The 14,926-nt window shown below is 35.1% G+C and overlaps 2 protein-coding genes across 4 annotated transcripts; one reads left to right on the top strand and one right to left on the bottom strand.

Annotated features, from left to right (window-relative positions):
• Positions 1–448: 448 nt before the first annotated feature.
• LOC106300026 (CHD3-type chromatin-remodeling factor PICKLE) lies at positions 449–7,505 on the top strand. The gene is made up of 28 exons (XM_013736073.1): positions 449–595; positions 738–895; positions 1,037–1,198; positions 1,288–1,502; positions 1,603–1,698; positions 1,782–1,918; positions 2,006–2,203; positions 2,303–2,410; positions 2,838–2,888; positions 2,977–3,076; positions 3,164–3,303; positions 3,390–3,487; positions 3,584–3,722; positions 3,833–4,002; positions 4,204–4,270; positions 4,346–4,468; positions 4,565–4,674; positions 4,788–4,869; positions 4,960–5,136; positions 5,256–5,436; positions 5,501–5,617; positions 5,710–5,812; positions 5,905–5,979; positions 6,088–6,152; positions 6,262–6,338; positions 6,787–6,923; positions 7,010–7,223; positions 7,290–7,505. The coding sequence occupies exons 1-28, from the start codon at positions 449–451 to the stop codon at positions 7,503–7,505; spliced, it is 3,663 nt and encodes a 1,220-aa protein (XP_013591527.1).
• A 2,235-nt stretch (positions 7,506–9,740) lies between these two features.
• On the bottom strand, positions 9,741–12,345 carry LOC106327785 (two-component response regulator ARR10-like). Of its 3 annotated transcripts, none has more exons than XM_013766056.1 (6): positions 12,125–12,345; positions 11,467–11,619; positions 11,035–11,382; positions 10,887–10,963; positions 10,051–10,815; positions 9,741–9,977 (listed from the first exon to the last, which is right to left on the bottom strand). In XM_013766056.1, exons 1-6 carry the CDS (start codon positions 12,249–12,251, stop codon positions 9,924–9,926), a joined length of 1,524 nt encoding a protein of 507 aa, XP_013621510.1. In that variant the 5' UTR covers positions 12,252–12,345; the 3' UTR covers positions 9,741–9,923. The 3 variants fall into 3 exon arrangements, with proteins under 3 accessions (XP_013621510.1, XP_013621492.1, XP_013621500.1); XM_013766038.1 differs by having other exon boundaries at positions 9,741–9,974; XM_013766046.1 differs by lacking the exon at positions 12,125–12,345 and adding an exon at positions 11,698–12,022.
• Positions 12,346–14,926: the final 2,581 nt, after the last annotated feature.

The raw sequence follows: 14,926 nt of genomic DNA, 5'->3' as shown, positions 1-14,926 counted from the left end.
ATGATTTTGGGTTTTATTCTTCTTACACCTAGCTTAAGAGTGCAATATAAGTTTCCTGGTCTTGAATCCTTGATCTCTGAATTTGGATTTCATCGACCAGATCTAGAGTAGATGATTTTGGAGACGATATATAAACTCTTCTGATAGGGTTTCAAGGACACCGACTTTTCCGTTGATCTTCATGCTTAGGGTTTTTGAATTTTCATCAAAATCATTTTTTTGTCACACACGTTGATAAGGCATGATCTTTAGCATCTGGTCGGGGTGTAGATAAGCTCCTATTTGGCCTTTGATATGAACGTATGCTTTACCACATGTTGTTTTTTTCTTACACCTTTGGCTCTTTCTTTTGTTTGTATGATCAATCTCTAAGCTTAGTGACTGTTTACGCTTTTGTCTTTTGAGTTTACTGACCGGAAACGTTGTTGTGTTGTTCTCTTGCAGATATATGACTAGCTTGGCTGGTAGTAGGCTACGTAAACGGCCAGACCGTAGACCATTGTACACCGTAGATGATTCCGATGACGACGATGACTTTGTTCAAAACAAGGATCAGACGACTGAAGTAGTTGAAGGAACTGTCGGAAGAGAAGCGGTTTGTCTCTGTCTAAATTGTGAAAAAATTTACAGTTTCTCTGAATGTTAGGGAAATAAAATGCATAGAAAAAAACTTTGATGTGGAATATTTATTACCCATCGATAATATTTGTATAAATACATGTGTTGATTGCTTGTAGGTTACTCCTCTTACCGAGATGGAAAAGATTTTGGACTGCCAAATGCGTCCTACGACATCTAACGATCCAGATTCATCAGATATTGCTGCACCAAAGCAAGATGTTGTGAAACAATATCTTGTGAAGTGGAAGGGGTTATCGTACCTACACTGCTCTTGGTATCCTCCCCCGCATGATTTTATGCTATGTTTGAACATGCAAAGTAGTGGTTTTGTCGTATCTCTTGTCTGCTGATATCTGACAACAAGTGGCTTATCATCGATCTTTTCCTTTTTTTTTGTTTGGTTTGCTAATCACAGGGTGGCCGAGGAAGAGTTCCAGAAGGCTTACAAGTTTATTCGTCGGTTAAGATCCAGGGTGATCAAATTTCATTCTACAATGGAGTCAATGAGTAACAGTGGAGATGATTTTGTAGCCATTCATCCAGAGTGGACTATTGTTGACCGGATTATAGATTGCCGGTGAAGTGATGGGGGACTCTTTTCTTTTGTTTATTCGTAGAGATTCGTCAGAAGTATGTGTTTATTCTTGGTTTTTGCTGTTGATGCAGGGGAGAAAGTGAGGAGAAGGAGTATCTGGTGAAGTTCAAAGAACTTTCTTATGATGAATGTTATTGGGAATCTGAATCAGACATCTCAACCTTTCAAAACGAAATCCAAAGGTTCAAGGATATAAACTCTGGTCATCGCAGAGATAAATATGTTGACCATGAGAGAAATCATGAAGATTTCAAACAGTTCGATCATACTCCTGAGTTTATTACAGGTACTCAGGCTACTTTACACTTTTATACGGTGCTATGTATATTGGTCGTCTTGTTTGGTATTGTATATGTTATGATATATCTTGTCATCTGTTGTTGAAGGCTCATTGCATCCGTACCAGCTTGAAGGGATTAACTTTTTGCGGTTTACATGGTCAAACCGAACTCATGTAATCCTCGCCGATGAGATGGGGCTAGGTATGTATTCAGTAGTACTACCCCTACATATTTTCATCTATGTGAAGTTATAATAAGAGTGAGATGCATGTGTGGTGTTTCAGGTAAAACAATTCAAAGCATTGCCTTTTTAGCTTCTCTTTTTGAGGAAAACTTGGCTCCATATTTGGTAGTTGCTCCCCTTTCCACTCTGAGAAACTGGGAGAGAGAATTCGCCACCTGGGCACCACATATGAATGTGGTATGTATGCACTATGCAGTAACGCACTCATCATGTGTGTTATGCTTGCTAGTAGAATAACGTTCATTTTTTTTTGTTACGGTTCAGGTTATGTACGGTGGTACTTCTCAAGCTCGTACTGTTGTTAGAGATCATGAGTTTTACTTTCCAAAAGGTCATAACAAGATGATTGGAATCAGTGGAGAAAGTAGGCAGGACAGGATTAAGTTTGATGTCATCCTCACGTCTTATGAGATGATCAACGTAGACACAGAAGTCCTAAAACCAATCAAGTGGAAGTGCATGGTATTTTTTTGTCTTATTATAATGGTAGCTTATACGTTTACAGTCTTTTCTTTAAACCTCATATATATATGTTGCTTATCAATCATTTTTATTGGTTAGATTGTTGATGAAGGCCATCGGTTGAAAAACAAAAACTCAAAGTTGTTCAATTCGCTGAAGCAGTATACGAGTGAGCATCGCATTCTTCTGACAGGAACACCACTTCAGGTTCGTTTGGTGATTTTGGTTATTTTCATCTCTCAATGAAAAAAAAAATGTTCATGCATAAAAAAATAACTTATTAGGTATGATCTGTGAAAGAGTGAAGTTGGATCCCTAATTAAAGCTGGATCTATAATTTAAACTTGGATCTTTTATTTATGATTTGACCATGTTGAAAAATGTCAAATGTATTCTTCAATGTTTTCTTTTATATATAGTTGTCTAATTAAATACTGTATCAATTGTCAAATAATGCATCATTTAAAGGTTTGTCTACATCTGATCTAGGAAAGCTCTATGTTGCTAAGAATGAGTTCCTGCCCACTTAATTGACTCTTCATTTGCTCACAGCATATATTGTTTTATTGACTGTCTTGTGTAGTATGCTGTTGATTCTTTGGTATTACTATTGATTATTTGGTGTTTTTTTCAGAACAACTTGGATGAGCTTTTCGTGCTCATGCATTTTCTTGATGCGGAGAAGGTTAGCAATAGCACATATAAAACAAGCAAAATCTACTAAGTAGTTAATAACATGGCTAACTTTTAATTTTTCTTTTGAATGCTTGCAGTTTGGAAGTTTGGAGGAGTTTCAGGAGCAGTTCAAAGACATAGATCAAGAGGAGCAGATATCAAGGCTCCACAAAATGCTGGCTCCCCATCTGCTCAGAAGTATTAACCATAAACTTGATCTTATTAATAAGTATGCGTGAAACTGAAATGTCCATGGTGTGAATCTTGCTTTGATTGCTGTTTTAGGGGTAAAGAAAGACGTGCTGAAGGACATGCCCTCTAAGAAGGAACTCATCTTGCGGGTTGATCTGAGCAGCAAGCAGAAAATAATTTACAAAGCTATTATGACCCGGAACTATAAAATATTAGCAAAAAGAGGTGCTAAGGTAAGTTTTGTGAATGTGGATTAAGACATACATGTGTTGTTTTGGTTTAAGAACCTTATAAACTGTGGCTGGTTAAACTGTTTCAGATATCGAATGTGCTCATGGAATTGCGGAAAGCTTGCTTACATCCCTACATGGTGGAAGGTGTTGAGTCCCAGATTAAAGATGCAAACGAAGCTTTGAAGTAACATCTCATCACAAGATGGATTCCTTTGTAGTATGCTGTGGAGTTTTTTTGTGATGACTCTTGTTTAATTTTTTCTTAAAATTTTATTAAAAGAGAGCTCCTGGAATCCTCTGGAAAATTGCAACTTCTAGACCAAATGATGGTCAAGCTTAAAGAGCAAGGACACAGAGTTCTGATTTACTCACAATTTCAGCACATGTTGGACCTACTTGAAGACTACTGTGCTTACAAGGTATCTCTGCGCTTGCTATAAATATGTGTGTCAGTATTTTTCTTTTTATGTTTTGCTTATATGATGAACTCAAAGATAATAATTTGTATGTTCTTTACTGGTTCTTTCAGAAGTGGTTCTATGAAAGGATTGATGGAAAGGTTAATGGAGCTGAGAGGCAAGCACGGATTGATCGCTTTAATGCCAAAAATTCGAACCGGTTCTGTTTTCTGCTTTCTACAAGAGCTGGCGGTGTAGGGATAAACCTTGCAACTGCTGATACTGTCTTCATTTATGACAGGTTTGATTTCTCCAACGTCTCTTAGATCACTGTTAAGTTTTTTAAGAGGTAAATAACCGTTTAGAGCCTGAGGTTCTGGATAAACTTACGTGAATATGCTTTTGTGGGAAACAAGAGAATAGAATGTTTTCGTTGGATCTTCTGAGTTAAGTCAGAAGAAATATATTGCAGTTATTGAAATGTTTTTCACTGCTTCTGTAGTGATTGGAACCCTTATGCGGATCTTCAGGCTATGGCTAGAGCTCATCGAATTGGCCAGACTGAGAAGGTTAGCTTTGCATGGTCTCAACTTTCTGTTTATTCTCCTCTTTGGTATGTCACTGATTAGGCCTTCTGTCTTTAGGTAATGATTTACAGGCTCATAAGCCGGGGTACTATTGAAGAAAAAATTGTGCAAATCTGTAAAAGAAAAATGCTTCTAGAGCTTCTTGTTGTGGGGAAATTAAAAGCACCAAACCTTAGCCAGGTAAGTATTTTTTCTATAAAATTAGAATAAAAAAGGTGGTGATTCTTATTGCTACAAGGTTTATTGACTGTTCTATCTGCGTGACTTCAACTATAGGAAGAGTTAGATGACATCATCAGGTTTGGTTCCAAGGAGCTTTTTGCTGAAGAGAATGATGAGGCAGGAAAGTTTGGAAAAATTCATTATGATGATGCTGCTATCGAAAAGTAAACCGCTCTTCTTTTTCGTTTTTCACTTTCCTAGTGATTCTTTTTAAAGTAACCATTGTTATTTCCATAATTAGAGATTAATCTCCACATGCATACCTCTTCTTCTTTAGGTTGCTAGACCGTGATCATATAGATGCTGAGGAGGACTCAGTGGATGATGAAAATGAAAATGGGTTTTTTAAAGCTTTCAAGGTTTTCTATGCCTCTCCTCTTTGATACATATACTTACTAAGATTATTGATTACCCCTTTAAGCTCTTTCTTGTTATTCCCTGTACATCAGGTAGCAAATTTTGAGTTCATAGATGATAATGAGGCTGCTGCCTCAGAGGAGGCACAGGCTATAGAAAGCAAGTCTTCATCAGAAAATTATTGGGAATGTTTGTTAAAAGACAAATATGAAGTGCAGCAAGCTGAGGAGGTCAATGCTCTTGGAAAGAGGAAGAGAAACTGTAAGCAGGTATATTTTTCTTGATCCAACCTGTTCAATTATAAGGCTTGTCGCATCAGGTGACGGTGATTTGTCATTATATATTTTAGCAAAGGTTTTCTTATTTCTCTTCTTGTTAATTTTACTAGAAGCTTGGTGAAGATGAGCTTGCTTACCTAGAAGCGAGCTCTGATAATGAAGAAGATGAACAAACTGAAGCTGAAGATGAGCTTGCTTATCTAGAAGTGAGCTCTGATGATGAAGAAGCTGAACAAAATGATGGTGTAGCATCTGGACAGGGAAACCAGATAGCTTATTGGCCTTGCAGTAGTAGGACTCCTGGTACTATTAATATTTTTGATATAATTATGATTCTTCTTGTTAATTTTACAAGAAGATGAAGTTGCTTGTTTTGAAGCGAGCTCTGCTTATGAAGAAGCCAAACCAATGGATGGTGAAGCAGCTAGACAAGGAAACCAAATGGCTAAAAGGCCTTACCATAGGACTAGCGGTACTATAATCTTTTTTTTATATAATTATGTTTCCAAATAAATGTTTCAAATATTCCAAGTTGAGTAACTTTTTTTTTCTTGTTGCTATAAGATACTTTGAAACCAATACCTTTGATAGAAGGAGAAGGGAGATTTCTCAAGGTGTTAGGTTTTAACGAGCTGCAAAGGAAGAAATTTTTAACGACTTTGGAGAGGTATATTTATATCTTCTGTCTGTTAAGGTCTCTCAATGTCTGCACACATGTGCGATGGTTTCCACATTTTTCATCTGATGAATAATTTTCAGGTACGGAGTTGGCAACTATGACTGGAAGGAGTTTGTTGATCCTTTAAAGCCGAGAACCTATGATGAAATTAAAAAGTACACAGACTTAAGCCATTGATGCTCTTCTCTTTACAAAAACTTATCACTCTTTCTTTGCCAAAGATATATTTTCATTAATGACTTGTCTAATATGTTGTTTATCAGTTATGGATTACGTTTCTTGAAGCACATCGTCGAAGACAAAGATGTTAACTCTCCAACCTTTTCAGGTGATTGATAACTTCTCTGATCATTTGTTTGTTACCATTTATTAGATGTTTCTATTAGTGGTGTCTGCTATCTTATTAAAGGTATTATTAACGCAAATGATCTCTGCAGATGGAGTCCCCAAAGAAGAACTGAAATGTAAGGATGTACTCGCCAGAATTGCTTCTGTGATGTTAGTACAAAAGAAGGTAAGCCTACATACTGGAATCCTATAATCTCTTAGAATATCTGAGTTATCTTCTAGAACCAATGCACAGTTTTGCTTCTTGAAGTTGAAGTCTCTGTATCTGTGGATTATTGCTGTATCCATGTGGATGTTGAAAGAATGCTTTCCTTACCGTTTTTAGTGCCAAGAGAACCAAAACAATTAGTTAGGGCTAGTCGCCTGGCTCACAAGTTTCAGTATATTCTGTGGTATATATTTTTTTTTTTGAAACACTTTTTTAAAAACACATATTCTGTAGTATAATACTTGGTTATTTCTGCTTCATTATAAGTCATTAAAATGACTTAATCCAGTCTCCACTTTTGGTTGTGGTGTTCTATATCTTAAGCATATTGTGCGATAATATTAGTATAAGGTTCACTACTGTGTTGTTTGTGCTCAACTCTGAGTGTTTTGATTGGCACGTACAGGTGAAACATATGGAAGCCAATCCAAGAAACCCTGTTTTCTCTGACCGCATTATCCATAGGTTCCCTGGACTAAGATTAAGAAAAGCAAAATTTGCGAACGAGGAATGCGACAGGATCCTGTTGCGTGCTGTTTCTAAGTAAGAAACCTTGCAAAGAGGATGATCCTTACCATTTAAAAAACATGTTTCTCGTGCTGCATTCTCATACGTTTTTCTCTCTTTAGGAACGGGGTTGGAAAATGGAGAGCCCTTGTTAATGACAGAGAGTTTGGGATCTACGAGCTCGTCCGAAAAGAATTGAACATCCCTGCCACAAGTTTTATTAACGCTAATGGAATCGTAAAAGATCCGCATATAATAATTACTGATCATATGAGAAGACGGTTTCTGATTCTGGAGGAGGCGATAATAAATGAGTTTGCTGAAGACTACTACTTTGTATGTGACTCTCTCACTAGTTTTGATCTTTACATGTGTAATAATCTCTATCGATCTTGGTTGCAGGGAGGAAAGCCTTCATCTCTGAACCGTGCTCTAAAAAATGGTCTACTGAATCAGCGCATCCATTTGTTTTCTGCTAAGTTTCGACTATTAACCGAACGTGCCTTACATGAGTTTGCCAGCAAGAACATAAGCAGGAACCTAAGTGCCATTGGAACATATGTTAATGTGAATATGGAAGACGAACAAGTAACTGAAGTCATTATGCTGGACGACTGATTTGATGAAAATGAAAACACCAAGAACCTTGAACCAAAACATATGTGATTGGATTTGGAATTATTGTTGTTTCTATTTATTATTGTTTGGGATTAGATTGAATTTTTAGTTATCTCAAAAGGATTATGATTTATCAAATCTAGTGAACCAAAATATACTTGGTCTCTAGTGATTCCCATAGCTGAAGGCTCTCTAGTCCGATTCTATGAATCTCAGAACGATACCACTTCTAAAGATGATATTGAGGGGGATAGATAACAGATGGAGAGCTTTTGAAGAAAAACTTAATTTGTTCATGCTCTAATAAGCTGAAGTTGCATGTTTATAATACTGAGGATCGGATTGATGTTGGTTCTAGCTGCTTTGAGCTTGTTTCTCACAAGTACAATCTCCATGGCTTTGCCAATACTGGTGGGAAGGAATGTCTTCCACTCTATTTCTTTCATCAACAACGGTTTGTAACTTTCATCATCTTGCTTCATTGCAAATGATACTTTCATGTTATGCTCTAATTAATGATGAAGTGTCTCATTTTAAAATCTTATCATTTTAGATCTTTATAGATTCTGGATTGGATATTATATCCTGCGAGTAATCTATATAATGATTAGAATAACAGATTTGCTTCTCAAAGTTGTTTTGTTGTCGATATGGAAGGTCTTACTGTTCAACATTATTGGAAAACACTTTTGTATAACATGCAAAATTTGATAAACAGATCTACATAATACCAACATTGCTTGGTCTCCTTATTGATCTTATGATCATCCAATCACTAATCTTATTAGTCCTTATATATATCTTTGTTTTCCAAGATATCAAACGCAATACTTTTCCTAAGACTCAGGGAAACATGGGCATGACGGCTGAAGAGGAAGTTGCTAGAAAAAGAAACTGGAGATCAGTTTTTCTTCAAAGATCTTTAACTGATTTTTCTGTTTTGTATGTACAGATAATCGTTGGACATATGTTTCTGATGATCTTTGTAGCTCGCAACGGTTAATAAGCCTAGAAAATACACATTTGAGTGCAAGGTACCTCACTTTCTATGTCAGCCCCAAGCAAGAGAGTTCCAACGCATAAAAAGTGAAATGCATGACCATATATGCCACGAATACCCAATTATAAATGGGAAGCTACAATGGATTACAGTTGTATAGAAAATCCCCTTGTTCGAGATCCAGGAAAAAAAATTACGTTTACTGGTGAGGTTGAGTTGCGAGAATCGGATGAGATCAAAGATCTGTATGAAATGTTGTTGCAGCAGCCGGTGGGGCATTATTAGTACATGATGATTTTCAGTTAAATATCAAAGTTGAGTTGGATTGTGAAACTTAACTAATATCAAAGTTGCAGAGAAAAGAGGTCTAACATTAATATCAAAGTTAACACTGACATGATTAGCAAACGAGGTCTAACATTCCTATAAATATCAAAGTTGAGTTGTGAGTTGGATAAGATGAGAGATTAAGAATACAAGAGCTTTTGTGAGTGTTTAGTTTTGGGAGAGTTTTTAAACATTAATCAAGAAAGTTGCCTTTATACAATTGCTAAGCGTGTTCTTGAAACTTTATCCATAACTAACAATATGAGTTATAATCTCTGCATTTGTTCATAAATGCGTAAAAATGTTGCAGAGAAAAGAAAAAGAAAAGTCATGAGATGATAAAAATAGGCTCAAGATGAAGTCATGCAGTAATATGTCAGTGTTATGGTCCTAGACTCCTTGTTAAGGAAACAAGAAAGTAGGCCTCTGTTAGAACTTGAACATTGCGTATTAGAATTTTGACGCTACTTTGAAAGACACATGAAAATGCTCCCTTAAATACTAGTATTACAATATGTAGCTAGCAAACTTAAGCATCTAAGAAAGTAAATGTACTAAACAAGTTCTAGCCAAAACTAATATTAATCTGAAAAGTGAAAACCCAATCAAACATATTCTAGAGAATTTATCAATTTACTCCATAATGTTTACAACCGACTCTTTTTTGTATAACTTGATGTGTATGGCATCTGAGGTCCATAGTGTCTATGAATATTGCCAAGGTCCATGAATATTCCCAAGGTCCATCTTGTAAAAGAATGTTCATAACGAGTCATAAAATTGATGATTTGTAGACTAATGTAGCTTCAAATCTGAGTTTATTATAGACTAATAATGTTCATAACGTGTTATACTATTGATGATTTATAGTTGACGTGACCAAATTATTTTAGATGAAATTCTGGTGAAAGACCTATTTATTAAACCAGTGAGGAAACTTGTAAACAAGAGCTTATGGTTCCCTTACAAAGGAAGAAGAGAGAGCCAAAAAAATAGACAGAACCAAAGACTTGTGTCTGAATACAACACTCTAATGCTGACAAAGAGAAAAAAAAACACAGATTCATCATATGCATGTTTTGAGTGAGCTATTATGCCACCCAAACCCAATCTCCTTCCGAGAACTCGGCTTGACTCTGTTCCTGCTACATTCAAAAAACTAATCTTCACATCCATAAGTGAAAAGAGAAGAATGGCAAATCAAATGTTTAAATATACCTGAGTCATCATGGAGTTGACTATATCATCCAAGGAGCCAGCATCTGAAGCCATGAAGCCGTTCTCTAGCTTCTGTTGTCCCATGAATAAACCTTCATTTGCACTGCTACTTCTCAACAGTTGAGCAACTGTCATCGGACTAAAGATGTTTTCATGCTGCTGCTTCATCTGTAAAGAGTCTGCCTGTGCAGCACTCGAGGATCCAAACTCCGTGTCTCTACAGAAATATGTCTGATTTGTTGAGTTGCCGAACATGTTCCATCCCAAGGCGTCTGGTTCTGAGTGAACATTACTCTGTGGAATGTTGTTTGACCAGTCTTCAAGACGCTTGTTGATCTCCAAGTGAGGAGAAAAGGATGGAGATGTTGACTGTTGGTGACCCTCAAGAACCATACTGGGAGCCACCAGTAGAGAGCTTTGTTGTGAAGCAAAACTCGGAAAAGCCTTGTTGTTGCTGTTGATATGAAGATTCTCTAGTGGAGGAAATGGCGTTCCCTGAAGCATGTGACCTCCATCATTGTGGAGGTTACGAGGAAGCGATGATGAGACATGTGGGAACATTCCTGCAAAGGTCCTATTTGAAGGGTAATGCCTCATGGTTGCGGCTCCACCATGGAACTGACTTGATCCAAGAGGTATTGGACTGTGGTGGAAGCTGCCAAATCCTTTGAGAGAACTCATTTGCATGAAATGCGAGTTTGCGGCTGCCATGTTAGCTTGTTGTTTAGCTTCATTTGTTATTTTCTTCAAGGCTAACCGAAATTTCTGCAACCAGAAGACAATGCAGTTGTGTTAATGGAAACCATATTAGAATCAGAAGAATCATGGTCAATCACCTGAAGGTGGCTGGCTACATTCTCTCTTGTGAGGTTGTCAACATTCATCAGGTCAAGAATCTTCTTTGGTACAGCGTCTGCATCATTTTAACATTAAATAAGAAAATGGTTACGGATAGAAAGCTAATTAGAGATCAAGAAACATTACTCATAATGCCCACATGATCAACAGCTGCTAGGAACTTATTGTGCAGCTCTCGCGTCCAAATAACACGTGGCTTCTTATCATTCCCCCTTTCTTGTTCTTGTTCTTCTTCATCTTTCTCTTCAAGCTGATCTTTACGTTTCCTGTTTGCTCTCACCCCGTTTTGATCAGAGTTTCCCTCAGATTCACCATTAGTCACAATGCCCTTCATCTTTTTGAGCTTGCTTTTCCTCACGACGTGTTGCCATATGTTCTTGAGCTCCTCAATTCGAACCGGTTTAAGGAGATAGTCGCAGGCACCGTGCTTCACTCCTTTCATCACATACTTTGGATCGCTGTGCGCAGATAACACTACAAATAATTAATTTAAAAAGATCAAAACATTCTCTCTAGGAAATTTGAAAAGAAATTAAACATAAACTAAATTGGTCATACTAATGACAGGTAAGTCCATTTCAAGACCAACAAGCTCAAGCAGCTTGAAACCATCCATGTCTGGCATGTCAACATCGCTAATAACGAGATCAAACTTGTTCTTGTTCTCCCTCAACAACTCCACTGCGGTCTGTGCCTTATCCGTTGTTGTAACTGCACATATAAAAAACCTCAAAAGTCTTAAGTCTTTATACAGAGCAAGAGGCTCATTCATACATATTAAACACTTACAAAGTAAAAGTAAGCAAAGAACCAATGAGCTTTGTGACAGAAGCAATCAAATCTGTGATAATTCCCAAAAGTCTCTGTTTTTATAACAGAGCAAGAATCTGTTTCAAAATTAACGAACTCAGAAGATGTAAACATAATTAGAACCAATGAGCTTAGTGACACATGTGAAGCAATTAAAATATTAAACTTTACAAATTTGTAGCATAGAAATCTATAACTTAAAATATGATGAATCTAATTAAATCTTATTGATTCATGTTTTAAGAACATATAAATCAAGAAACGATTGATGGTGTTTGACAAGAAACGAAATCTGAGAGTAAATATGGTGCCTGAAGTGAATAACCAAATCCAAAAGCCAAATCAAAATCTAGAGCATCATTTCTCAACAAAATTACAGAAAACAAGAGCAGAGAGAGAAGGGGACCATGGTATTGGCAGCGGTGAAGCAGAGTCTCGAGAATAAGGAGACAAGTTTGGTCATCGTCAACGGCAAGAACTCTCATCCCTACTGGAAACTGGTCCACAGCTTGAACACCTTGTTCCACTGTCATCTTCACAGATTTTTTTTGAAAGAAACAAAACAAAAAGAACTAGGAATTGTTTTTTTTTTTTTATCTAACGAGAAAAGGGGAGTGCAGAGGAGAATCTAAGATATTATCAAAAATTACTGAAAATTTCTATGATATTATCAAAAATTAAACTCATTTATGGAAATTTTCTCTTTTAATTTTGTAACCATTTCCAAAATAAATTATAAACCATTTCTGGTTTTCGGACGAGACTCTGTAATAAAATTCAGTGGAACGATCAATCATTTGAGCGTGATAATTACGCGCCTTATGGAGCATGGTTTTGTCATCGACTGTCTATATAATCCAAAGTCAAAATGAGGAATCTGTCCGGTTCGGTTTAACCAAGAGTCGTTTCGGTTTATATATTTTCATAGGAAACCTTCCAAAAATTCATTGGTCCAGTGTAAGAAATGGTCTATTCGAAAAATAATTCTCACTATTTCGAAATATTATGAATTGATTACTGGAGAAACTGGTAAACCGGTGTGCCTCAAACCAGAATCATAAACGGAATATTCGGTTTCGGTACATACCCGATTTCACTACATCCTCTTGGTCTAAACTGATTTTATGTTTTGGATAATTATGTTATTTGAAAAGAAAAGAAGATCGAAAAAGAAACAGAAATTAATGAGTACAAATGGAAAAGTATTTATGTATATGATTATGTATATTATGTAATTAGATTTTGAGATATGTTTTAGATATTGTACTAAGTATTCAAGGCAGTAAATGGAGTTTTAGACTTTTAGTTATTACCATAAATTAAAACAGAAATGAATACTTTCCTAAATCATTTTTTTTATAACACTTTCCTAAATCTATGTCTCGAGATTTTAACTGTCAATCAATTGAGTGTCTGGAGCTGTAAAAATCGAGAGTCTGATAAAACAATTTTATATGTGATGTATTCTTCTTATATTTTCTTCTTTTTTTTATAACAGATTGTTAGTAAATGAGCTTTTTGGTGGCTTAATCAGACGTCACAAAAACGCAATCGCATCATTGTGTTTTGGGCAAACAATCTTGGTGTATGCTTTCCATGCTGTTGGTGTGCTTATTACACTCCATTTTCCTTGAAATCAATGGATTGTATTGAAACAAAGGGTGTATTAGTTCATGATGCAAGCACATTTAACTGATTCTTTCTGAAAAGCCAATGATTTGGTCACTTCGAGTTTTATATATTTTAATGCTAATATGTAACAATTTTCTTATTTATCATTTGTCTTTTCACTAATAACATACACCACAACACATATAAAATACATTTAATATTCAGTGATATTACACAAATAATCATTTTTTAAAGAAAATTCCCTTTTGGTTATATGTTACTTTTGTTAGAAAAAGCGAAACATTTGATAATCTCTAGTTTGCGGCTTTAGTTCCCTTTAATCTAAAGTTATGTGTTAAGAAATAGCTAATTAGTGAAACCTCTATAAATTAATAATGTTGGGACTACATCAAAACTATAATCTTTTTAATTAATTTATAGAGATATTAATTTATCGATATACTAATTGAAACAAAAACTCAATTTTGGACTATAAAATTATATTATTTTATAGAGATTTGTAGTGTATATTAATTTATAGAGTATTAATTAAAAGAGGTTATATTGTATGTTATTCTTACGTTTGAAATCTTATATCAAATGTTTCATGTGCCTGAAATTGTGGGAGTATTTGACTCGTTTGTAATCAAATAACCTACATATATACATACTAATACTCTTATAATGGGCTTGATTATTTTACCAAGTGTTTAAAATTAGTGCATCACATTTGTTGAGGTTAAGTAATTTTGTGATTGTGTTTGTTTTGGATAGGTTATGAAAAAAATATTTAATGTATATTAGCCAAAAAATGGTTTATTTTACAAAGTTTAAGCAAATGGTTAAATGTAATTAAACATATTGTCTTTCTTTCAACTGAAACCTCTTATTTTGTGTACAGTATGCAATTGATTATGTCATAATAAATGTTGGATGAATTTTTGATTTATGAAAATTAATTAAACATATTGTCTTTCTTTCAATTGACAATCAATTGACAACTCTTATTTTGTGGATAATATGAAATCGATTATGTCATAATAACTATAGGATGAATTATTGGTTTATGAAAATTATAATAATCATCCAAGCATCAAGCTCATTATTGTTAGCATTCTACTTGTAATTAAGAAGATTATTTTTGTTTTGATTTGCAACTTCTATTTTGTATATGATATCAATAGATATTAAATTTACTTTATTACGTGTTGTAGTGCACATTGCTAGTACACCGATAAATAATAAATAAGGAATTTCTAACATATCAGTCCTAAAATATATAAAAAAAACTAAAGTGACAAAACATTGACTCTTCAAAGAACATCATATATATTATCTATAAATATGCATGTTTATCAAAAAACAAAATGGCTTATTTTCCCATAAAAAAAATAAATAGCAACGTATCATTGAAAAGGAATGTGGATTTGTTACTTTGTAAAACTTCTTAAAAGAAATAAATCGTTTTCTCAAACAAACATATCCAAGTTTTTTAAAAATATCAACATGCAATGTGCATTGGAAAATAAAAGACAACTTTCTAATACAAATTATTACCACTAATAGTTGCCAAAGTTTTTTTTTCCAAAAGTTGCAT

Source organism: Brassica oleracea, chromosome C1, assembly GCF_000695525.1.
Source record: "Brassica oleracea var. oleracea cultivar TO1000 chromosome C1, BOL, whole genome shotgun sequence".
In the NCBI taxonomy this organism is placed as follows: domain Eukaryota; kingdom Viridiplantae; phylum Streptophyta; class Magnoliopsida; order Brassicales; family Brassicaceae; genus Brassica; species Brassica oleracea.
This window is presented reverse-complemented; position numbering and strand designations above follow the sequence as displayed.